The sequence below is a fragment of the Gracilinanus agilis genome, chromosome 2 (assembly GCF_016433145.1).
Source record: "Gracilinanus agilis isolate LMUSP501 chromosome 2, AgileGrace, whole genome shotgun sequence".
Classification (NCBI taxonomy): domain Eukaryota; kingdom Metazoa; phylum Chordata; class Mammalia; order Didelphimorphia; family Didelphidae; genus Gracilinanus; species Gracilinanus agilis.
This window is the reverse complement of record NC_058131.1, coordinates 626,926,287-626,952,953: the sequence shown is the minus strand read 5'-3', so window position 1 is coordinate 626,952,953 and position 26,667 is coordinate 626,926,287. Positions and strand designations below refer to the sequence as shown.

The 26,667-nt window shown below is 37.9% G+C and overlaps 1 protein-coding gene across 1 annotated transcript in view; it reads right to left on the bottom strand.

The window, feature by feature from the left end:
• The window catches only part of ATRNL1 (attractin like 1), a 1,097,315-nt gene extending 1,080,128 nt beyond the window's left edge, over positions 1–17,187 (bottom strand). The window contains exon 1 of the mRNA XM_044665614.1: positions 16,922–17,187. Coding sequence (XP_044521549.1) covers positions 16,922–17,187 — 266 coding nt within the window. The remainder of the gene's footprint in view (positions 1–16,921) is intronic.
• Positions 17,188–26,667: the final 9,480 nt, after the last annotated feature.

Below are 26,667 nucleotides of genomic sequence, written 5' to 3'. Positions count from 1 at the left end.
GGGACTCCTGAGAACGCTGGCTGAAGGCTGAGCCTGCATGTCCTGGCAGAGAAGGGCCAGAGCATGCGCATTACACACTACTCTCAATTCCAAGCAAACTGGCATATTATCTGTTCTAGCCATAATATCACAGTTTCATAGCCTGAGAACTAGCTCAATTTCCTTGTTTTGCAGAGCCTGGAACTGAGGCCCAGAGAGGTTGGGCGACTTGCCCACAATCACATAGGTAGCTTGTGGCAGAGCTGGCATCCTAACCCAGCTCCTCTGGCTCCAAATAAAGTGCTATTTCCTCTCTCCAATTCCAATTCCCATTCCAGTGACTTTATATACAGTCTGTCCTCTAGGCCTATAATTCACTCTTTCCTTACCTCTGTTTTAAGAATCCCTAGCTTCATTCCAGGCTTTGTTCAGGTGCCACCTCTTCCAAGAAGCCTTTCCTGACCTGTTCCCTCCTTCCCTCTGGGCTATACTCCTGTGGACTTCATCATCATGCCCCAGGAAACTCATTATTCAGCAAGAACACTTCCACCCTGGAACTTAGACCTCAATACTGTCTTGCCCTGGGGCCCCTTCCTCTAATTGGAGAGAGTAGAGATGGAAAAGTCCTACCCAAATCTCTGTTTAATGAGGGTGCCCAAGCCAACTAGTTCTTCCTTTCCCATCCATTTGCACTTCTCTGGACTTCAGCATCATGGCCTAAAGCCAGCCATCACTCTTCTCTTCTTCTCAACTTCCTATTAGATGTGTTAATCCCCCCCCCAACTTAGATCATTAACTCTTTAAGGGTAGGGACTGTCTTTTCATTAAAAAAAAATTCTCAGAACCTTTTCCAGTATCTGGAATATAGCAGTTCCTTAATAAATGTTTATTGACTGGTAAATAAAATTATCTTGTGATTACTTACTGATGTACAAATTGTCTACCTCAGGAAAACATAAGCCCCTTGAGAGCTGGGGGTTTTACTTTCCCTTTGAATTCTTTATATCATCACCATAGATGTTAGCATTTTACAGTTCAAAAAGTATATTATGTATTTTTTTAAAACAGCTAAACATTTCGATGTCCAAACCACACCACAAAGTCATGAACTGTTTATTTTTTTGTTTTGGTTCTTGACAAATATAGCAAAGCTAGAAATTGAGGGTAGGTAGTTAGAGAATAATGACCTTTCTACTGCCTTGTGTAGCTTAATTCTAGTGCAAATTTATTTGTATGTCAGGAATGGGAGCATCTTGAGAATTTTAAACCTTAAGTCCAACGGGAGTCTGGGAAAAAGGACTGTGATTCAGCCTTAAATAATAGACAGTGGTCTTAAAGAGACCAGAGGAGCAACACAGAGCAGAGATTACTTGCCAGCAGTTACCATAAGACCACAATCAAGCATTCAACAGAAATACCACACGTAGTGGAAAGCAAAACTGGCACAAACATTGAAATGATACCACCAAAAGACACTGGTGTCCCTGAAGCATCAGAGGTTATGAACTGCCCTTCAATTCATGCTTCCTGGCAACTCATGTCCCCTCCCTATGTGCCAGTCCATACATTGCCCTAACCAAACATATTTGTACATGTATATTATTTATGCATGTACAATTTTTTTCCAATGATGATATTTATGTCTATGGGACAGTGACTTCAAGTTGTTAGGGGGAGATGGAAGAACACTCTATGACCACTTTTTTCACCATACTCTTTCACTAACACTTTTACTTTGTATTATGTTTACTTTTTTCCTTTTCATTCATAAGATACACTGGAGTTCTGAGTGGATGCTCAAGTGCCACACATATATTATCAGATTTAGCCTCACAATAGCCTTTAGGGTAAGTATTAGAGTTGTTATCCCAATCTTACAGACAAGAAAAAGGAGACATATAGTTTTAGTGGTTTGTTCCTCATCACAAAGCTGGTATTATACACTTGATTAGACTCAGTTCTTCTGGAATCCAAGGACTTTCCTACTACACTGGGCTACCTCTAAATGCTGTGCATACTCCCTTTCATGTAAAAAGTGTTTCAAAAATGTCTACTAAAAAGGAGTAAAAAAATAATTCCCAATTCTAACTCTTATCATACAAAAGAAATTTTATGAGATAACTTATTAGTTGTGTTTTATTTTTATACTCTTTTTTTTACTGGTGTAAGAGGGGAATTTAGATATTTATTTAAGGTATGTTTGCCAGGAATGAATCGGATTAGCTTGATGCCATTTTTAAAAATAGACCCAAGTCAGGATGGCTTTTATGGAAGTTTATTTACAATTAGGAAGGTTGAAGGTAGGGAAATAGAGAGAGAAAAACTCTGGCCCGGATCAGAGGTCCAGCCTGGATGAGGATTTAGAGGTTAATTAAACAAGGCTACTATCCACAAGGCCTTTGGCAATTAGAGAGGCAAAGAAGCCTCCTCAAGGGTAGAGACTCTAGAAATGCCAAGGGAGGAGAAAGGAAGTCAGCCTAACTTGCCCACATGACTATTCAGAGGGGAAGCAGCCTGAGATCTCAGCAGAGATCCTTCAGCACCAAGTAAAAAGCTCCAACTGCCTCCTCAGGAAGTTACCATCATATTTAAAAGATGGCATCTTTCATCACTTCCTGCATCCACCTCCAGTTTCAAGTGGACAAATGGCAGCCTCAAAAACTGTTTTGAACTGCCCAAAGGACAGTCCCTTGTTCTTGATTTGTTACTTATTGTCACGTGTGGGTAACTCATCTCCCCTCCCCACTCAGGGAGGTGGGGATGACATTATCTCTGATGGCTAGAGTTTAGCAATGAATGAGGATGAGCTAATTCCAGAAAGGTAGAGTCTAAAAGTTCAAGGCAAAAGAAACATATAACACTCTCAACATTTGCTCCAACTTTACAACATAAAAAGTTTGTAAATCATAAAATAAACTATTTCTACCTGACAAAAATCTCTAAGAAGTAGTATATAGTAAAATAGAACATCACGTATTTGTTTACATGATTAAAAACCAAAGCACTAGGAGAGAGACTTGCCTCAAAGTCAAACAAGTGATTCAGAGGCAAAGCTGGAACTTCAATGCAGGTTTTATAACTATAAATCAAGTACTTTTTGAATGGTACCCTTTAGAAATGAGTACAGCATTATACATTTATAAAGGTAAGGAACAATTGAGATAAATAATCAATCATGCCTCAAATACCTTTATCAGATACAACTACTTCTATTAAATCAGTGAGTCCAAAACATTAAGTTAATACATAGTCACTTACACCCTTTGGATACTGTATAACATAGTAAATTAATCTGAAATTCTGCATTTCTGTGTCAGTTTAAAGGCGAGGGCCATTCCAGTCAAGCTCCTATGAGGAAATAGTTGAAGAAGAGAACAGAAGAGGATCTGCAAATTTTGGAAAATTGGAGGATTCGGACTGTAATTTGTGTCCTAGCAACAGTCCAAAGATATTAAAACCTAGTGGCAGTGTGTTCATTAAGATCAGAAAGCTGCGAGACTCTACAAGGAGCCTAGAAGAAAGCTAAACCATGACTAAGGAGAACTTCATGAATACCTTGAAAGGGAGGGGGAGGAGAGGACTTCAGTAACTAGAAGCTATAAGTTACTCTTTTGTCACAAATATTCTCAAAATTTCAGTCTACTTCCTCCTGGACTCCATATGTATTGGTGTTGATTATAGACTTTTGAAGGGATGCTTTGTACCAATTATTTTTACTACACCACTTTAGTAAATACATCTTTCTATAAACGAAAAAAAAAAGTATTAAGGGGAGAGACCCAGATTGATTCAGAGTGAAACCCAGAAAGGATAGAAGTTTCCACTTATGGATTGCCCTAAATACTCAGCCATGATCTCTGGGTATTCTAACCTGGAATTAGTGAGAGTGAAGCAGAATCACTTTCTCTCCATGGGTCAGTTGCACAAATGCTTTGGAGATAATTGAGATATAAAATCAGTATCTCTTTTATTATAAGAGGGGATACAAACTGAGGATTAGAACAAGGGGTCCCTAACTCTAAGGGATCTAGCTATTCACCCAACAACCCTCTACATCCCTCATAAGAGGGAGCCTTCAGGTCTTCTGGCTAACTTACTAGCTCCTTATTTCTTCTAGATGTTCCCCAAAAGCTGACTAAGCTAATCTATGACCCTCAGTAGTTAGTTTGATTTAGTTCAAAAGCTGTCTCCAAAACCCATTATGATAGTTCTCAAATGGCTACATTCACCTCAGGGGGTCTGACCCCTGAGGTAAAACCTCAAAGTCAATCTGACAGAATTTTTAGATTAAAAACCTTTTGGAAAGCTCAGCAGGTATAATCAGATCCTTTTCTAGCTATTCCCAGCCAAACAGAGTACCTCCAAAGATGATTTAGGGGTTTTTCCTTCTCCACAGTCAGGTTGAGGTAAGCTCTGACAAGCTGCCTTTCCTCCAACCTTCTGGACAGAAAGAACCCAACCTCCTCCTACAGGAAGTTACTCACTCCAGCAGTTGTCACTTCCAAACTGTTCCTCCTCTGCCTTCTGCCTGCTAAAATCCTTTCCCTTGAGTTGCTAGCATGTGCCTTAAAGACAGCTTTCTACTTCTCTTAAATCTTATCCTATCTCTATCCTTTTCCCATTACAAAGCTAATTAATTCTGGCTGACTAACTGCTATCAATTGATAATCATGGGGAGAAATACTGCAGTGGGGATGTGTAAGTATTAGAAGGCCATCACTCAGAACTCTGAGGGGAGAAAAAGCAACTATCCTCTGGGGACCCAATCTGCCAGTGCAAGTCAGGGTCAAGAGAGTAGCTCCAGAGCCTATACTTCATCTTTCTATGATGTCTCTTTTTCCCCTTTACCATTTTCACACTGATAAAATCCTTTGTTATTTTACTATATTTGAATACCTTCATAGCAAATATACATATATGTATGTATACACACACACACACACACACACACACACACATTGTAGTTTCAAAGCCATCCAACAATAGAAATCTAGTTAAAAAAAAAAAAAGAAAAAAAGACTGGGTATAACTTAGACATTCAGACAACCTGGAAAAAATTACTAACTTGAAACTACTTCATTAGAAACATCACCACAAAACATCTAGGACTCTTTAACCAAAAGGCAATCTGAGAACTAAAAATCTCTTTATTCTAGTAATTAATTTCTCCTTAATGTGAAGTCATAGTCCTAATGAATTTCATAGTTGTATACTTGTTATGATGTATATTTCTCCTTCCCTTACAATATTATGAAGCATATTCAAAAGACAATTCTTTAAATTATTCCAGTAATTATTCTAATTTAAAAGCTCTTTATAATAAGAATGTTTTAAACCTGCAAACACAGTAAAATTTTAAAATCAATATTCCATGCATAAACAAGTTCAGATAATTCCATTTCAATAGGATAAGAATCATCTTATCTATTACTTTCTTATTCATGGTTCATAGAGTTATAATTCAAGAACACAGTTATGCTAACACATTAATATTTCCTTTCCATGAAGTAATTGAAATAATGAATGATATTTTCATGTAAAATATATTATTGATGTAATTAGGGTTGTCAAAGAAAAATTTTAAATGAAGCATAGCATTAAAATATATCAAGGAAAATAAGAGCAATTATTTCCAAAAACAAATATAGAGAAACAACAGGAACTTCCAATTTTACTAGGATAGGCCTTTCTTAAATTTTGATATTTTAACTAAAAATGTCTTTAAACTCTAAAGTAAATTTCTGCATCTCATGTACCAGTTCAGGAGTAACTAAAGTTCAAAATTTGTGAAATCTCTAAAAGTCAATTCTTACTCTAACATTCCAATTCCTTTTTTCATAAATCCCTTTTAGGCCTCTCTCTCTCTCTCTCTCTCAATTTTATACATATTACATATAATATACATAAAAGGGAATGAATATACATGTGTATATGTATATATATATATATATATTCCCCCAGGGGAAAGAATTTGTTTTTCTATTCCTAACATTATCTGTGCTGATTCTTTCTATTTCTGTGTTCTATGTTGTAAAGTCTTATTTGCTTCTTAACATTCTTTTTATTCAATATTCTAACATTCTAGGGGTCTAATATTTCTTTCAAGTCTTAACAATTTGTTATAATATTCTATGTTCTCCAGTCTAAGATCCCTTCTAGCGCCAGTGATTTTAAAAGTCAAAAGTTCAATTGTTTACATGTAAAATTAAAGTCAAGCATGATTTGGGATTACTTTCTCTGATAGAGTCTGTGACTCAGACATTCCATGTTAGAGTATTATATATAAATGGAGATAGAAATCTCACCACTAAGCAAAGTGAGCAATGATTAGGAATAGACTTAAACTGAGAAAAGGTGGTTAAAAAGTTTTTAAGTATTGAGGAGGATTAGCAAATTGTTTCTGACAGTTATTACTTTATCTACTAAAAGACTGCTTAGAAGCCGATTAAAAACATAATCAGAAGTGATACTTGTTTTTTTCTCCTGCTACTCCAACAGAGTAGAATGGCAGTCAACAGGATACGAACAATATCTTCTCAAAAAGGAAATGGCTTTTTTAAAAATATTTTCTCCCTTTTATATTTATTACTACTAGGAATTGACGGGAGTTATGATCAGTTTCAGATGCTCATTATTATAGTAATTCAGAAGTGGTTACCTCCCATCTAGTTTTCCAATCTACAATCTCTTCTCTTGCACTTATCCTTAATCTCACTAACCATATAATCTTTCCAACCTGTCATTTTCATCCAATTATTAAGTAGTTTTCCATTTCCTATGGATAAGGCATAAATACTGTATTCTGGCATTCACCATCTGGTTACCTTTCTTGTCTTACCTACTACTATTTCTCTGCTTACACTTTATCTTTAAACAAATTATACCTCCTCACCATTCCCTGACCAGTGGCCTAGAATATACCCCTTTATCCATCTATTAAAATCTCTCCTTTCAAAGCCCGCCCTTACCATGAAGCCTTTCCCAAGTGGAAATGATCCTGCCCTATTTAAACTTCAAATAACACCTTCCCTGGACCTTACTTTGGATTTCATCCCATTCTACTAACATCATAGTCATGTAGAACAGAATTCACATTTGAATAGCCCTTTAAAATTGGAAAGGTGCTTTCATCCCAATGAGACACAACTAGGTTTTGGAAGGAATAATGGCTTTGTGGTCGAAGGTACTGTATCCAGGTCCTGCCTTTGCAACTCTCCATCTACATAACCTTGGATACAGGGCATCATCTCATTGGGCCTCCATTACCTTATCTGTTAAGGATCTCTTCCAAATCTAAATTTGTTATCCTAAAAACTCCTTAAGTAAGGTAAACATCATGATCTCCATTTTACAGATTAAAAAAAAAAAAACAAACTAAAGAATGAAAAGTTAATCAACATTGCCATGGATCTAGGAATGGGTTCAGTGTCTTCCTTGAAATCAAGTCTCCCGATTCCAAATCCAGTACTGCAACCTCCCCTCTACTTTGCACTGATGTACCATGATTTTGCTTATTCGATCATAAACTCCATCGGGGGCCAGAACTGCCGCATTGGCTTTTTTATTCCCAGTGCCTACTATAATGTTCTTTACACAGTAGATGCTAAAGACTGAAGCAAAATGAAGCAGCCTTAGAAACGATCCCACGCCAATGCTCCTTCTGCCAACGAGGCCGCCATGGTCTTGAGCTCAAGAGTCTGTGCCATGATGAACTCTGGGGATCTGTTATCCACACCAAATTCAGAATGAAGATGGCGGGAGCTCAGGAAAAGGGGCCACCATGCAGCCTAATGAGGAACAAATGGGCAAAGGTGGGAACAGAAGTAGGCAAGACTCCCAATGCCAATACTTGCAGGAATCAAGCCGCTGAGGAGTCCTGGGACAGCTAGGCAGACAAGGAAGCCCAGGTTTTTTTTAAGTTTCATGAAATAATGACAAGTGAAACAAGCAGAATCAAGAAAACACTGTATTCAACAGCAATACTGTTTGAAGAACAGCTGTGAATGTCCACCTACAGAGAAAAAAAAATTGGCAAATATAGACAAAATGGTTTTACATATAAACAGATATCTTTGCAAATAGTGCCTTCTCTAGTGTGAGAGAAGGAGGGAGGAAGGGAGATAGTTCAGAACTTAAAATGTAACAAAAAATGAAATAAATTAAATTTTAAATATATGGAAAGAATGTTGAATTGATCTTACCCAAACAAAGAAAGCAGAAGGGAAGGGAATATGAATACCATCTAAGGCTCTATGTTGAGGGCTTTACAGATATTATCTTATTTGATCCTCACAACTACTCTGTGAGAAAAGTGCTATTATTAACCCCACATTAAAGAATGAATAAACTGAAGTCAAAAATGTTGAAATAATTTGCCAAGGGTCACAAAGCTAATAAGTGTCTAGTTAAATTTGAACTTGGGTCTTCCTGACTTGAGGCCAAGTGCTCTATCCAATGAACTACCAAGCTAGAAAAAGAAATTAGGGGTAATCTGGTAACCATTCTAGGTTGGGTAAAATACATTTCAAAAAGTCCAGAGAAAGAATTAGTAGGCTGTTGATAGGCTAAAATTCTACAAGGGAAATTAAATGGGAAAATTATATTCTTCAAAATTACATTCTGAAGAAACAGAGAAATGCAATTTTAATGAAAAAAGAAAAAAGAGAAGTTAGTTGTCCAAAGAGCAATGTGGATGCAAAGAGAACTCATCAACCAAGTTTTTAAAAGACATGAATATAAGATGAAAGCTAAGGGATTAATGCAAAAGCATGGAAAAGTACACTGTAAGAATGTGTCAGGAGTGCTAAAGCTCAAAGATCTGAGACTCATGAAGAAAGCAAAAAAACAGCAACTAAAAAAAGAGTTATTTTAACTACTGAGAGGAGGGAAAGGAGAATAAAAGAAAGGATAGAACCTCTGCTCTTTGTATATGAAATCTGCATTCATTAAAAAAGGGAGAAAAGGAGAGCTGCTGACCCTTATTTTGCCTTTGTTTTCTATGTAAAGGAGAATGATCCTTGACCTGCAAAAGGCAGAACAAAAGTGGTGAATCAAGAGTAGGTACCTGAGATACAGAATAAAAGAGTAATAGCTTTCCTTGATGTGTTTGTGTCACCAGACCCGAATGGACCACAGCAAAGGGCCCTGAAAGAAAGGTCATCTTTGAATGATCATGGAGAACCATAGAGATATCCCATGGCTGGGAAAGGAAAATATCTAGATCTACAAAAAAAAAAAAAAAAAGGGGATAGTGGAATAGGCAAACTACCCAAGGGGAGCTTGATTTTGATTCTTGGTAAATGATGAATTAAAGCAGTGATGGGCAAACTTTCTAAAGAGGGGGCCAAAGGAAAGGAAATGCTCATCTGTCCGTCTGTTTCTAAGGCAACTCTTTCAATGTTTCATTGTATTGTCCTACTCATTGTATTCGTCAGATTAGGAATAATATCCTGTGGCCTGATAGAACATTTCAGGGGCCTGCATCTGGCCCAGGGCCGTAGTTTGCCCATCACTGGATTACAGTATTACAGGAATCGAGAGTGAATAGCCATAAATGAAAAATGATGAGCACAAAGCCAATGTGGCTTAATCAAGAACAAGTCATTCTAGACTCCCCTCAGTTAATTGGTTTTAGCCAGGGTTACCAGACAAGTTCTTATGCATAAAGCTATAAATAAAATGTCCCCAGATTCTAGCAAAGCATTTGATAAAATCTCTTCCACCACTTTTTGCAGCCAAGATCAAGAGACATGGGCTAGAACTAGTGATCTCCAGATATGTTTAACCCAGCAGGAAAAACGTCTTCAATACAAACTAATATATTAATAATGTATGTTTACATATACATTTTATGTATACATGCTTAGTAATTATATGCTTTATAAGGCTTAACAATTATATGAATTAATAAATCAATCAAAAAGGCATTTATTAAGTCAATGGTATCAAAATGAAAGAGAAACAGAGGCCACTAAACCATTACATAAGGATCTCTGTGGACTGCCTATTGACCTAGAAAAACACCAATCAATTATTACCAAAGCTTTATTTTAGGCAGCTAGGTGGCGCAGTGGATAGAGCACCAGAACTAGTCAAATCCAGCCTCAAATCCTTCAAAGCTACCCTCAGAAGTTCAGTTCCTCTTGGTTGCTTCATCTGTAAAATGGGGGTATTATAATACCCCATTTTATTTATTTATTTATTATAATAATAAGAGCGCCCATCTTCCAGGAGAGGAGATCCCAGCTGTAAAGCAGCACAGTACCTACATACATAATAGGTGTTATCTAAATGCTTACTATCATTATTATTATTAATGAAGTATTTAGGAATGCACTCTCCTCCTTATCAAATATATTACTGTATTAGCCTCAACAAGGCCTATAATAATGCAACAGAGTCCTGACAGAAGAGAGACAAAGTCTGTGTTGCTTCTATTTTCTAAAAGCATCAGCAAATAGAAGGAAACGAAGGTCAGCAGCTGATTATATGGAAACATCATATATTTACAGAACTTTCCAAAGCAACATGACTTTTTTTCATAATATTGCAACTTAATAAAGAAATCCAGGACCTTGGGACAGCTGGGTGGCACAGCAGATAGAGTGCTGGGCTGGAGTTAGGAAGATTCAACTTCCTGAGTTTAAATTAAAGCCTGTTTGCCTCAGTTTCCTCATCTATAAAAAAATGGGCTGGAGAAGAAAATGGCAAACCACTCCAGTGTCATTCCCAAGAAAACCCCAAATGGGGTCACTAAGAGTCTGACATGACTATATGACATGACAAAATCTATACCTTATTTTGGGTTCCAACAATAGCTGTAATAGGTTTGTATGGGGTTTCTGCCCCCTTAAGTTTCAACATCTATGGAAAGTCTTTTTTTTTAAACTTTGAAATATGAATTATGTTTTTAAATTCCAGTTGATGATTATTTAATATGTATAAGTGTATTTTACATTAACTTAGTGTTAAACCTTAGCCTTCCAATTGCAAACTGTGGGACAGCTTATGGTAGAATTCAATGAAGGAATTTTCCAATAATTTCATCATAATGTGTGGACGGGTGCATTTGAAATGATTGTAAGACTTTTAGCCACTGAATGAAAGGCAAGACCATGCCATTAGCAAACATCTAACTGATTGAGAAGATCCAGGATTAAATATAAAATCCTCCTTTTGGCTCTTAAATTCTTCATAAACTGGCTCCCTTCTGCCTCTCTAGCCTTCTTACTCTTTACTTCCTTCTACATACTGTGCTACGTTTTGACACAGACCCCTTTGTTTTTACCAACACAAGATACTCCATCTCCCAACTCTAATTTTCAGGTTGTCTCCAGGCATATGTTATTCTCCCTATTTATCTTTGCCTACTTGCTTCCCTGGATCTCTTCAAGTTTCAACTACAATTCCAGCTTCTGCAAGGAAACCTAGGCTGGCCCTCCTCCATCTACATGCCTTCCTCCTTAGATTACCTCTGATTTGTCCTGCAGGCATCTTGTTTGCCCCTGGTAGTTTGGGCTTCTAGGAGCAGGGGCTGCTTCTGCCTTTCTTTGTATCCCCAGCGTCTAGCATTGCACCTAGTAGGGAGCAAGGCCTTAAAAGCGCTTAAAAGGGCTTGCTGACACTTAAATTACATATAAAAACAGACCAGTCAAGCAGTGGATCAGTCCAGGTGTCAACAACTCCAGGGTCAGGTGCTTGAGAGATAATTAACTAATGGAGAAAGGAAAAGGAAGTTTCTCCCTCTCTATCCTGCCCCTGTGCTGTGCTGTGCCTCCCATCCTGCACAACTAAGTTGTTCAGATCACTGAGGAGAAGGGACCATGGCACCCAGCAGAGAGCAAAAATTAGGAAAATAAAGGATCACCCAAGAAAGCAGAAGCTATAAACAGTACTTAAGAGCAAAGAGATATAAAACATGAAAATAGCTGAATGCTGTAGAGATAGACACCCAAAGGGAAAATCTGCTTCAGAGTGTGTGACCCCTTATAATAGAAAATACCAACACAGAAGTGGGCATCTAGATTGCACAGGGTGGGGGGAAGGGGGGAAGAGTAGGATAGAGCACTGGGCCTGGAGTAAGGAAGATCTAAGTTCAAATCTGGCATACAAAATCTGTGTGACCCTGGGCAAGTCACTTAACCTTGTTTGCCTCTGTTTCCTCATAGGTAAAACTGAAGTAAGTGCTTATCTACCAGGGTTTTTATGAAGATCAAATAATATTTATAAAGTGCTTAGTACGGTATTTGGCACAAAGGAGGGACTATATAAATGTTAGCTATTATTATTATTACTAGTTCTGGAGTCGAGAAAGAAAGCCCGTGGCATAGAACACCAGCAGTTATCATTTGTGTAACTTCTAGGTCAGGGGTCAGCAACCTTTTTGGCCGTGAGAGCCATAAACACCACATTTTTTAAAATGTAATTTCGTGAGAGCCGTACAGTGCTCACAGTGCGCGCTCCTGTAAGAGCACCTGAAAAAAATTGACTTTATGGCTCCTGCAGAAAGAACCATATCTGGCCCTCAAAAGAGCCAGATATGGCTGGAGAGCCATCCGTTGCCAACCCTTGTTCTAGGTGATTCACCATGATTATACTCTTAAGTCTGAACTCAATCTCCCCATGAATCTCTCTGTATGTGTGAGACAGTTGGCTCCAGTTTTTAAGGGGAATATTTTTTACTATTTTTACTATACCATCTTAATAAATATCTTGGCTAAAAGAGAATTGTTACTACTGGATGATAAACAATTGGAAACACTACTGCTAAAGGGCAGTACAAGGGGCAGGAGCTTAATCCTTCAGGATTACCCCTAGAATCCTGAGAAAAACAGCACTCAGCTGCCAGCTGGGAATCCAGTTTGTTAATGCAAGTGGGAGTCAGGAAAGTAGCCCCAGAGAGGGAGACACAGCAGCATAAAGGGAAAATGTGCCATATTACTGACCACATGCCACTATGGTCAGATGGAATAAAAGAAATATCTAGACTCATGCAAATCTCCTTGAGGGTGACAAGGGAGTTGTTATTTTTATATATTATTTCAAACAGATACTATACTCTGAACATGTTTAACTAGAAGGAACATATATTAAAGATATATTGTAAGAAAAATGGATCTCCTTTTTTTCTCCCAATCAATTCAGAAAAACTTAGAGTATAACTAAATAATTAATCAACTTTCTTTTTTACTTTTATAATATTAATGCTATCATAATTTTTATTTAGTAACTTTTTCCTTCCTTTTTTATATTGTTATAGAATATTATCTTAATTTTCATTGTTGGCATGTTAATTCAATTAATTTAAAAGCTCAAGGGAATTATTATAGATATCACCAATTACTCCTCATATATATTTATATTTACTGAATAATGCAAAAAATTCATGGGCATAAGTAATTCATTACTCTTTGATATATGGCAAAAAAAGAGTTACATAAGGATACTGAAAAACCAACCTAATTACATTAAAGGCTACTTATTATACTTATTAATGAGTAGAATTTGAAATATACATTTGGCACCCAAAGAAAAATTATATTTATTCATTTTACTTGATTTTTCTTGTTCATTTAATAAACTAATTGCCTAAACTGGTTCTTTACAACAGAATTTCAATAAGCTATCACAGAAATACCATGCCTTAATTGTGATCTTTATGTAAGCCAATATTATTGTTTAATTTACTTCAGAAGTAAAGAAAGTAGACAAATATGCATATAACTTCATAGGGGATTTGTTAATGATGAAGGAGTGATGTTTTTGAACAATATACTATATATTAAAATGCTTTCTAACATCAAAAAATTAATTTATGTGAATTTTAATATCAGAAGTTTTTACATCACTTTAGCAAGAAAATCTTAAAGAGTATAACTGGAGTTTGTGGTGTGTGTTTAGTTTATGAAATAATTGTCTTAACCAATTCAACTTCTAGAATGATTGTTTCAGTAAAATAATGCTTGATATAATGTTTTTAGTTTAATGTAATTAGTACCACAATAAAGTGAATATAATTAAAAAGTGGTAAATATTGATCACTTTACATTTTACAACATAGCCATGATCAATCCAATTGTAACACTTGGAAACTTCCAGTCTTCTCTTTCTCCAAAAGTAAACATTGCTTTGTCTATCAGGTCACAAGCATAACACAAATTTCAAAGAGGAATAGGTAGAAGACTACAATCAATTCTCTTAAAATACACTAAAATACACAGTTTTGCTACAGTATCTGCTCTTTCTTTTTTTTCCCTCTACCCATCAATCTTCCATACTGGAGAAGCATTTGAAGAGTACTCTTATTCCCTAGTGGATTCTCTATAGTAGAAAAGCTAGGTTACCATGGAACCAGCCAATTAATTTTGACACCTGCTTACTAAGATTGATCAATCATTTCTGATGTCTGTTTGGTAGGTTGCTATCCTTCAGTTTAGAAAAAGATTTCTCAGGATAATTAATGGCTTGAGAATTTCTATTTAGAGACTTTCCCAGTATATTAATAGTTCACTGGCCTGGTAAAGCCAGCTACCAGCCTCAAAATAAAACTTTCATCAATGCATAGGTTGTTAATGGACTTCATTTCAATAATGTTTTTCTTTTAAGGGTGACTTCCTTCCTTGACTATTAAAGAAGACTGAATGCAGATTAATCTAAATTAAAGGGATTATCAGATTTTAAAATGAAGGGGATTGAGGGATCATCTAGTCCAACCATCTTGTTTAATAGTTGAGGAAAATAAGGTATGAAAGGGTTAAGTGACTTACTCAAAGTCACACAGGTATTAGGGAAGAGAATGCATATGAACCAAGGGCCTTTGACTCCTGATCCAATACTCTTTTCACTTTACTATGCTGTCAGATTAAATCTGGAAATAAGAAAAGCATACATAAGTACTGGAAATCACAATGAATACTCTCTTTTTTAAAAACAATAAATGTGTTAAATGATTAGTTTATGAAATATTTTCATTTACATGTACATTTAAAATTTTCTTCATTATAAATGAAAATTTAAGAGATATAATTGATAAGTATTATTATTTAAGCCTGTTTTTTATTTGATTTGCTATCTTCCTTACTGATGGAAACAACATCTGCTTGTGAAGTCACTAGCAGAGAGCCTCCCCATCCCACCACCTACCCTCCCCCCCAATCCAGCTGGCCAACAACTAGCTCTACTGCTATAAAAAATACAGCTGTGAGCATCTCTTGAGTCCACACATGTTTGTGATCTTAAAAGAAATAGGAAGGATTCATCACACCAAGCCAAATGTCCCTAAATTACATGTCATTCAGACAATTTTCGTGTTGAGATACTAAAAAATAGATATGGCTTCTTCACTCTCAGCTCCAGCTGCCAGTTTATACCTTCTAAAACTCTGTATCAATTGTCAGATAATGAAGTTGACTGCTATTGTCATGAGGACCAAGTCACTTTTCATAATTTGAGAAATAGTTAAACCACCTGTCCTGATGGAAAGAAAGCTATAAACAAATACTGAAAAAGAAAATTCTGTAAAATATCACTGGTGAAACTGGATGGTTTATTTATTTTTTCTAATACAACCTTGATTAGCCTCTTTTAAAATAATAAGAATCCTAGATTATGCTTATTTTAAAGGCATGTGTCAAATGTGTGCATTAATCTATATAAGTAGATTTTAAAAAAAGAATTAATTCTGACTGAAAACAAGCAGACTCTAACACAATGCCCATAGATTTCTTCTAAAATAGTAAATGTCATGATTTTTCACATTAAGTTCATAGCCTATTCAAGGAGCAAATCAGAATTTTTGTGAATATCCTTTTAAAAAGACTATTGACATTATCTTAATTGTCAAAAATCTTGGGAGAGCAGGTGGAGAAAGCAGAGCTAGGGGCTTTAAAACTCTAAGGACTTCATTTGATTCCCTCATAGAGAAATAAGAAATTGTTCTGTTCTGGCACTAAGATTATAACCTAGATATATGGCATTCCTCTCTTTGCCAAGATACCTACAAATGGAGCATAAAAGGGGTTTTCAATTGGATTTCTCTTTCATTCACAGTAATTATGAGTATTGTTCAGCTTCCCAGGCCACAAACTAACCATTCACTGGATATTCTCAACCAAAGCCCTGAACAACTAATAAACTGTACAACTGTCCATTGAAAGTTAAAACAGAAATTATAGTATAATAGCTAATTTGTTTGCTGTTTCCTTTTATATTTTTTCTCCTAAATCAGACTTCATCAAAGCAAAGGCATGTAAAGTTGTATGACAAAGTGTTCACCTCCATACGCCTAAGAAATATTCTCAGGGATGCTACTTTCACAATTTATCTAGAATAATAACGGGTGAAATAACCTTACTTTGGCTGATGATGGTCCGACAATATTCATTCATTCCTATGTACACCCACATACAGACACACACGAAACTGATATTTTCCAAATCTCTCTGTTATTTCCATCGTTCCTTCACTTTCCTATAGTTCACCACATCCCTCAATCGGAATTCCCCTCAAAAGAATAGCGAAAGTGAGAAGGGACTTTCGAATGGTGAAATTCAAAACTGCAGGATTATCCCTTGCTGCAGGAGCCTGGGACCACAAGCAGGACGTCCCCGCCACCTCCGCCCCTGCCCCCCAACCCGAGGACGCAGGGTTCCCCCAAAGTCCCCGCTCCGTCCTTGGCCTCTGTCCTCCACAGACAGTCCCACCCACCCACCTTCCTCCTTCTCCGTTACACCTGTCTCCTCTTCACCTTGATGCAGCTGCTGATGCTGCTGCGGCTCTCCAGGGCACAGCGCCGGTCCTAGCCCCTGTCCGCTGCCCCGGAGCTGGTTTGGAGGTGGACTTTAATCAAGAAAAGGAAGGAGACAGGATGGGACCGGAGGAAAGAAGAGGCGAGGCCTGAGCCGTGGGGAAGGAAAGGGGGGGAGGAGGCGGCCAAACTACTTACTTGAACCTGCCCTGGCAGTGCTGGCACTGGTCCCCCACCCAGCCCTGGTCGCAGAGGCAGGTGGCGTTGACACAGCGACCTGAGAAGCAGGAGGAGCTCCTGTCGCACGGCTTGGATTGGGATACCTGGGCGTAGAGCACCAGGTAGAGGAATCCGTAGCCGAGCAACCAGCTGGGGACATCCAGCAGCCAGGAGGAGGCGCCCCCGCCGGCCCGGGCTCGCCTCAGTGCTGGGGCCGCCGACTGTGGGGGCCCCGGCTCCATCATTAGCCGCCCGCGAACCCCGCAGTAGGAATCCGGCCGGGAAGCCCCAGAGGCTGCTGCTGCTGCCGCTGCTGCTGCGGAGGCGGCGTGGGCGGAGGAGGTGGTCTCAGTCGTCTTCACCGGCGTCTGCCCCCGTCTCTCTCCCCCCGGAGGACGGATGGAGCCCGGCTGCCGCCGCCTCCGCTCGGCTCCCCCAAGTCCAGCACTGGCATCGCCGTCCCCACCCCCGCCCCCCTCAAGCTCGTGACCTTGGCCTCGCTGGGGCGACCCTATGATAGATAACCGAGCTCAGGACTGGGGACTGCACGGGATGGCAGGCTGAGGGAACTGCGGCCGCCCGCCACTGTCCCTCTACCGGGGACCCGGTTCGGGGTATTCGGAGCTGGAGAGGGGCGGGGAGGGAGAGCCCCGCGCTCGCGGCTCCGCCTAGCCTTCCGCGCCCAGCCAACTGCCTCGCGCCGGGTGGGGGAGGAGGAAGGGGCGACCCAACGGGAGAATGATCCTGGGGGGAGCAGGACGATGGAGAGGTAAGGGTTAACCCCAAATAGCCGCTCTAATTGGCGAACGTCCCCCACCCCCCCCCCAGCAGCCATTTTCTCGCTGGTCCAATTAAGAGCCCGTAAGGGTAGCCCATTTTAGTCCGAAGATCTTTCAGCCCACCCCACACCTACCTTTTCAGGGTACACCCGCTCTCCACCCACAAGCCCAAAGCTTTGGTCTCTTCCCTCCGCCTCCTTTCAAACCACCCTGTCCCTCCCTCGCCTCCAAGTCCTCTGATACCGGCCAGGGCTCTCTGTCTCTCTCTGGCCAGAGGACTAGAGGGCTAGGAGAAGCAGTCGTTGGCAAAGGATGCTCCGGCAGCTAGGGAACTAAATCTCCTGCTTCTGATGAAAGAATGAGAAGATTGAAGCTTTCTTTATCATTCCCAGGGCGTTTTTCTTTCCCTCTTCCAAGGTTCCTGACAATTGCTGCTCCCTCTTCTCATGGGACCTGGAAGGAGGATGCCACCACTTATATCCTTCGAAGCTGCACCTATTCTCTCTCCAACTTCTCTCTTTCCTCTAATCCTCTCGAATATTTGGGGATGGGGGTGGGAGGGGACGGGGGCAGCGGCGTGGTGAAAGCAGTTGTCTTGCAGTTTCAACAGAAATAGTCCTCTCCAGCCCCATGGTTAAAAAGAAAGTGTACTTCCTTCCCACCTTCCTGCCTGTTCTTTTCCCTTCATCCATACTCCCCCTTCCTAATCTCAGAGAGAAACTACAACACAAAAGAGCTGAGCATGTGCAGCAGTCTTTGGGGGATTGCAACTAGGGCCAAGGAATTGTAGGGTTTGCAAGGACAGAGAAGAGGACACATAGTGTACTGAAAGGAAATGAAGGGCATGGAGAGGTACTGTGTTTCCAAAGAGAAGGGGAAATCCCTTAGAACACCACGATGTGTATTTATATTGCAACCCAGTAGTACCTCTTCTTCCTGGAAACTGCAATCAACATGAGAGAACCTGAATTCCAGCCCAGCCTGCCTTCTCTTCCAAACTCCTCCACAACAATTAATAGTCATCTTAAGTTACTATTTCGTTCTCCATCTGGGACAACATTCCTGATGTAAAGGAGATTGCAACATCCGTGGATTGGGAGGCGGGGCAGGGGTGGACGGGTTATGTTCACAGAAATGATGTGAAGGAAGAAAGGGCTTTCCTTCTGCAGCTGCAACTTTTCTTCCTTTTGATGGCTTTTCCAGATATTGTGGCATCTGTTAAGTGTATGGTTTGTATTTTTGCACTTTCTCTAATAGGATATTTGGGTCTCTTCAGGAAAAGAGAGCTGTTTGTGCTTCTCCTTCAGCATTGTTAAGATCCAATGCCAAATAAAAGTAGGCAGTATTTATATGAAATTCCCAGAGCCCTAGGGAAGTCATTTCTGACCACAAAAAGTTTTAGCAGTAGTAAGTATCATTATAATGCTAACAAAGTATACCACTGTTCATCTTTGCTTTTATTGCTGAGTTCCTAGGAAACATGAGAATATTTTAAATTCTTCTTTATTAAAAAAATAATAAAAGGTCAAAGTGAGTGTAATACACAACTATCTTTTTTTAAGTTGAAAGCTTATTTAACTTATTTATTTTGTTAAATTATATTATTAAACAACATATTTAATTTAAGATTTTACCTCTCAGAAGTTAGACCATTCTTCTTTCCCTTTTGTTAATAACTAGATAAGTGACCCAGAGAGGCAGTCAATAGGGAAGAAGGAGCTTAACTGGCTAGGGAAGGAGAGTGGGAGAAGACCTAAAATATCCATGCATAAAATCATACTATTCCTATCCCCAAAGGAAAACAGAAGAGTCAGGCTTTTCTACTACCTAAACACTTAGATTGCCCTTTGAGGACTCCCTCTCTTCTTTCCTATTCTGGGTATTTTGACCTGATTTCACCCAAATATACATGTTTTAGAAATGTATAAAAGGCAGAAAAATATAAGCTATATGGGTAGTTAGCTTGGATGAATTCAGAAATGTGTGAATATCCAAATTCCAACTAATGACTCAATACCATCATGGCAAGAGAATTCCACTGGGATGTTCCTTGGTTCTATATTTGGCCTTATGTTCTTTATAATTTTTATTAATGACATGGATAAAGGTTTAGATGGCAATCCCATCAAATCTGCAGATTACTCAATATAGAGAAGGATAGTTTAATATACTGTATGGCAGATTTGAGGTCAGAAATGATCTTGACAGGCTAAAATACAGGGCTGCATGTAGTAAGGTAAAATCCAAAGGGGAGAGATGTGTATAGATAGTCTTATATTGTTTAGGCATTTCATGCATGTGTGATTTCATGATCCCATTTGGGGTTTTCTTAGTAAAAACCTTGGAATGCTTTCCCATTTCCTTCTTCAGCTCATTTTATAGATGAGGAACTTGAGGCAAACAGGGTTAAGTGACTTGCTCAGGGTTACACAGCCACTAAGTGCTTGAGGCCATCAAAACAGATGATAAAGGTAAAGCCCATCAAAGCAGATTGAAAAAACCAGGTTGAGAGTAATGGGTCTCAAACCCATCAGTGAGTTAGGGGAATGTCTAAGCATATGAAGACTTTCTCTGGTGGAATGGACAAATAAAAACAATTTGTTCCAATAGCCATGAAAGCTGCTGAAGCAGGTACTATGGAGTTCCTAGAGCTTGGTCAAACATTGAAGAGGCCAAGATCATGTTACTTCATCCCAGAACATCACCAGTTGTCCCACTTTGTCTTGCCACTGGACTTTGATGACTCTGAAACAGAGGGTGAGACTGATGACTTTGTGCAAATCTGCCTCACTTAAATCCAGTTCATACACAAGTCAAGATATCACCCAATGATATTATTGATCCTCTTCTAAACAAAGGATGAGTAACAACATTAATAATATGGAAAGATTCTCTTCTTTTAAGCTTATTTCTTAGGTATCCCTGGTTCCAAAATATTTCTTTTTCTTAGGCATTTTCTTCTGTTTACTCTTTTCTCTAGCCTTAATTCATGAATTCAGATTTTGGGTCAGGACCAGTCTCTATATAGTTCTATAAGGAAAGGAATGGCCTTGCAGATTGAAGCATAATGTTCATTTCCTCCATGAATTTTTCTCTAGTGTGAACAATATGTCTTCTTTCACAACATGATGAATATGTATTATATGATAACACATATACAGCATATATTACCAGCAATCTTAAAGAAGAGAAAGACTTGGGAAGGAGGGAGGGAAAAAAGATGGATCAGAAAATATCAGTAAATAACTTTTTTAAATTGAATCAACATGTTAAAAAAAAAGAAGAAAGAGGAAAACACAAGGCCTTCTTTGAGATTTATCTGTAATATGTGGTATCTGAGTAATGAGCCATATTTATAATTTACATTACTGAGAATAATATAAATTCACAGATAAATCAATAAGAAATATATACAAGGTAATATAAAGTAATTCCAAGAGGGAGAACATGCTAACAAATGCAAAGATTGGGAAAGACATTACATAAGAGCTCATTTGGTCAATACCTAACCTGTTATTTGAAAGAAACTAAGAATTCTAAGTGTAAAAGGAAAGGATTCCAGCCAAAGAATGTCACCTATGCAAGGGCATGGAAGACAGAGATGGGGTGCCATATTCTCATCAACTAGCCAGCCAATTTGACTGTTATGGGAACACATGAAGGGGAGGGAAATAGTATGAAATAAGGCTGAAAGGTCTTATATGTTGGGAATCATATGGTAGAGTCCTTTAAATACATTTTTTAAATTTATCCTAGAGAAAATAGGCAGCCACTAAAGGTTTCTGAGTAGGACAGTAACATGCTTATATCTCTGTTTGGGAATCTGGTGTAGAAGCTATAATTCTAGTAAAACTAGAAATTGTCTTGGTGCCTGAAATTTTCACTATACTTCCAACCATTTAATATAAAAATATGAACTCCAGGGGAAAAGCTCTTTCTAAATATGTCTCATCAATATCTGAACATCCTTTGCTGTCTTTTCTCTGATTGCCTTCCAGCCAACCAAAGTTTAAAAATCAGCTCTATCCTACTCACTTCTGATATGCTTCCAGATAGATGGAAAGAGTAGCCTCTTCCAAAAACAGCCCTGATAAAGGCCAATAAGAGAAAGCAGAAAAGCATAATTCTCACAATAACTCTAGCAAAGACTTTAATAATAAGAGCATCAGTCTGAGAAATCCATGTTCTTAAACCTGCTAGTGAGTACAAAACAAAGGCAATTCATAGAAAAAAATGGTGCCCCTTTAATAAGAGGGTTTTCTAGTCATCAGTACACTGTGTATACTCTTTATTTTGGTAATGAATCTACCCATTTTAAAAATACCATATGACAACTTGGAGTTAAATTCTTAACTTTTTACTGAAGATAATATATTCCTGCACACTTCCCATTCCTCCTGCCCACAAGGCAAAATAAGATAGATGTCTTGGAGTTTTAGAGTACTTTTTCTTCCTAAAGATCTTAAAGTATTTTTCAAATACATATTCTCATTTTTCTTCACTAATTCCCTGTGAAGTAAGGCAATGGATGTACAAAGGAGGTAAATGATTTTCAACAATCACACAGCTGATAGAGCTGAATCTAGGGATCTAGTTCTCCTGATTGTCAATCAATCAAGAAACATTTTATTAAGTGCCTACATAGACAAGAGGAAAGCCAGGTAGTTCAGTGGATAGAGCCCTGGGTCTCAAGTCAGAAAGATTCAACTTCCTGTGTTCAAATCTGACCTCAGACACCAGCTGTGTGACCCTGAGCAAATCACCTAACCCTGTTTGCTTCAATTTCCTTTTATGTAAAATGACCTGGAGAAGGAAATGGCAAACCACTCCTATATTTTTGCCAAGAAAACCTCAAATGGGGTCACAAAGAGTCAGACATGATTGAAAAACAGTAGATAAGTCACTTTGCTAGTTGCTAGGAAGAAAAAACAACAAAAAAGAAACTCTACTAGAAGGATGCTACATAAATACGGATAACTATAGACAGAGCAGAGAATGAATTGGGACAAGAACAGATCAAAGAACTCTAGTAATGGATATGGCTGGAGACAATTAATAATTTTCCTAAGGAATATATCTCTCACTTGCCTATTCAAAAGCCTTCAATTGCTTCCCTTTCCCTCTAGAATATAATACAGGCTCCTTAATCTGGTATTAAAGGTCCTAAAAATCAGACTCCTTTGATCTACCTCTCCACCTTTCTGTCACTTTGCTTTAAATTTAATACAGCCCCCCTCAAGGAACAACAACAAAAAAAAAACCATCTGTATGGTGCTTAAAACTAATTCTACAGAGTTTATTGAACATTTACAAACCATTAAGGTATTTACACACATACACAAAAAAATGCAAGTATGCACAACCCAATTCATTCCACTAGCTACACAATCTCACTCTTCTGCTGTTTCCTGAGTGATAAAAGTGTATGTAATAGGTCCAGCAGAATTCTGTCCAGTTCCAGGCTAGGTCTAAATGGTAATGGCTATAACAGTAGCACTGTTTTATGTTCAGGAGGATAAAGGAAATTTAAGATTTCAAATACAGTGAATTCCAGACTCTTTCAAATCTAATGAGCAAGTGAAACAAAGATGCACAAAAGTTTGATAGTGTTTCTCTGGAGGGAAGGATATGGAAAAGAAGAACTGTATTCATGAATCAGCCCTTTTAGTAGTTTCTGTCTACCTGCCCAGACCACACTATAGTCTTGGATGAACCAGACTATTTCCTATTCCCTGAACTCAACATGCAACATTCTGCCAAATACCTTTCCTCCTTACCTCCAGCTTTCAGAATTCTTATCTTCCTTCAATTTTTGATCCAGGTACCATCTCCTCTATGTTACGATTAAAAATGATAAAGACTGATATAATAATAAAAATTAGTAGTTTAATTAAAGCCATGGCCATGCTGGTAAAATATATATAAGACCGCGCGCCTGTAAGAATTCACTTTGCCTCAGCCATCTTTACCTTTCAAATTGTCCCGCGCCTGCTAGCTAAGAGACCAGTTCAAAGTCACTTCCCCCTATTTAAAGCTGTCCCTCACCTTGAATACGTAATCCAAAACAGGAAACCTGTTGGACCACGGGAAATGTAGTTTTAAGGTCCCCACGTGTCTCTCTCTCTCTCTCTCTCTCTCTCTCTCTCTATATATATATATATATATATATATATATATATACTTTTAAATGGTATCTCCCAAATTCCAATTAACATCTGTGAGATCTTTCCTGATTTCCCTCTCTACAAGCTGAGACAACTAGGTGGTACAATGGGTAGAGCATTAGGCCTGGAGTCAGGAAGATCTAAATTCAAATCCTGCCTCAGATTATTACTATGTAACCCTTGGCAAATTAGCCTCTGCCTCAGTTTCCTCAACTGCAAAAATGAGGATAACAGTACCTGCCCTGCAGGGTTGTTGTGAAGATTAAATAAGCTAATGTTTTCAGAACACATAAAACAGTACTTGGCATGTAGCTTCCTTCCTTTTCCCCTCCATTCCCCAAAAGAAAGATATTTAGCTATTCCCTAAAAATCCGTTTTTATATAAGGATCTCAAAATATTTGAAGATTTTTTAAATTTGACTTCATGAAGTTTATTTTATGACTTACTATTATGTGGTAGATGAAATCAATAGAATTTAGTGTGGAAAACTTACAGATTCTTTCTCATTAAAAAATAAAGTAGTAGGTCTATTGATTTTTTGATTGATGCACACAAATTTCCTTTCTCAGTTGCTTGATTTTAGAATGGCCTGTTGTCCAATTATTACTTATTCTTTGTGCTAGACTGGAGCCTATGTGGAAGCACCTGGGTTCTCAAGATAATGAGCACTGCAGATATGGTGGCAGAGAGAAACAAACACACAAAGGCATACTCTGTAGACTAGCTATTTAAAAGGCAACAGGTTCAAGACATTGAAGGAGAAAAAACAGTTAATGATTTTAGAAAATGGAAAGTCAGAAAAATCATACACCTGTTTTTAAATGTATTTATTTTGCATCTGCTTAAACAGAAGTTCCTAATTCAGCCTACAATCGTATTATGCATTCAGACATTCCTTAAAGAATTATCGATGGTGATCTATTCATGAGTGTAAATTCATTTACATAAGTAGTAAACAACTACTTCTACTAACTAATTCTATTATTACCTCTCTTAATTCTCAATTTCTCCCCTCACACCCCTCTCTAGAATACAACAGGGAAGAAAAGAATACAGTAAGGGAAAAATGTTTTAATAAAGAGACTTATGAGAAAGTCAGAAGGACCTCAAAGCCTAAACAAACATGTATGGTCACATGCTTACAAATGTGGTTTTTTTTTGTTTCAATTCCAGATTTTGCAAAACCAAATTAAACAAACAAGAAAAAGAAGATTATAGATAAATGAAATCACAAATATCATATATTTCTTACTTTTATTCATATCTACATAATAAATCCCATCCATAATTGTCCAGTCCCTCCTCATCTTCCCTGAATCACAGAAGGTATCAACTGGGAGACCAACATGTTCATACAAACTAAATCTTTCATGTTTTCACCTTTCAAATCACTCTCTGGAGGTAACATTCACAATTTATTCTTCTATTATTAATTCTATAAGTGTGCATAATGTTCTCTCTGTTCTCTTCATTTCACCATTCATTATCCTGTGTAGTTCTTTCCAAGTTTTTTTTTTAATTAGTCTACTCATCACTTCCTATGGTGCAGTAGTATTCAATCACAATCATATACCACAATTTGTTTAGCCATTCCCCAATTGATGCTCATCCCCTCATTTTCCAATTCTTTGCACCACAAAGAGAGCCACTATAAATATTTAGGAACATATGGGTTCTTTTTTTGTCTTTCTTTAAAGAAAAAAAAAAACAATGCCCTTGGGACATCTCTAAGGGTATAGAGAACTTTATAACTTCCTTGGTGTAATTCCAAATTGCTCTTCAAAATGGTGGGGTCAGTTCATAATTCCACCAATAGTGCATTAGTGTCCTCATTCTTCTACATCCTCTCTAATATTTGTCATTTTGCTCTTTTGTCATTTTAACCAGTCTGATTTAGATGGATGATATCTTAGAATTGTTTTGGTTTGAATTTCTCTAATCAGTAGCCATTTAGAGGATTTTTTCAAATACCTATATATAGTTTTTATTTCATCCAAAACTTGCCTCTTTGTGTCTTTTGCCCATTTATCAATTGAGGATGGCTCTTATCCTTATAAACTTGACAAAGTTCTCTATATAGTTTAGATATGAAACCTCTATCCAAGAGACTGTAACATTTTTCCCAATTTTCTGCTTTCCTTATAATCTTGGCAACATTTGTTTATCTGTACAAAAACTTTCAATTTAATGTACTCGAATTATCCATTTTACATTTCCCAATGCTCTCTATCTCTTGTTGACTCATAAATTCCTATCCTATCAATAAAACTGAGAGGTAATATGATCTAGACCTAATTTCTGCCAAAACTACTTTCCTGTCACAATAACTTTTACCAAATAGTGATTTCTTATCCCAAAAACCTGGATCCATGGTTTTGTCAAATACAAGGTTACTATAATCATTTACTGCTATTTGTTGTTTGTTCTGTTCCAACGATCTACCTTTCTATTTATTAGCCAGTACAGAATAGTTTTAATACTTACCACTTTATACTAGTTTAAAGTTTTGTACTGCTGGATTCCTTTTACAAATGTCTTAACTCTTTGTAGCAGTCTCACCCATCTAAGGCCTTCCCTCTGGCTGACATAAAGTTAAAGGATTATGGGGGTAGAGGTGCCTCTTCTGTTTTCTACGTCTAACTTCGTGAAAAAGGAGACATAGAAGCCTTTTTAGGAAAAGAATTTTCTTTCACTTCAATTGATTATAAGTTCAACTTAACCCAGATAATAAGAGGGGAGGAAAGGAATCTCTATATTATTTTAATGGCAGAACTCATAAAT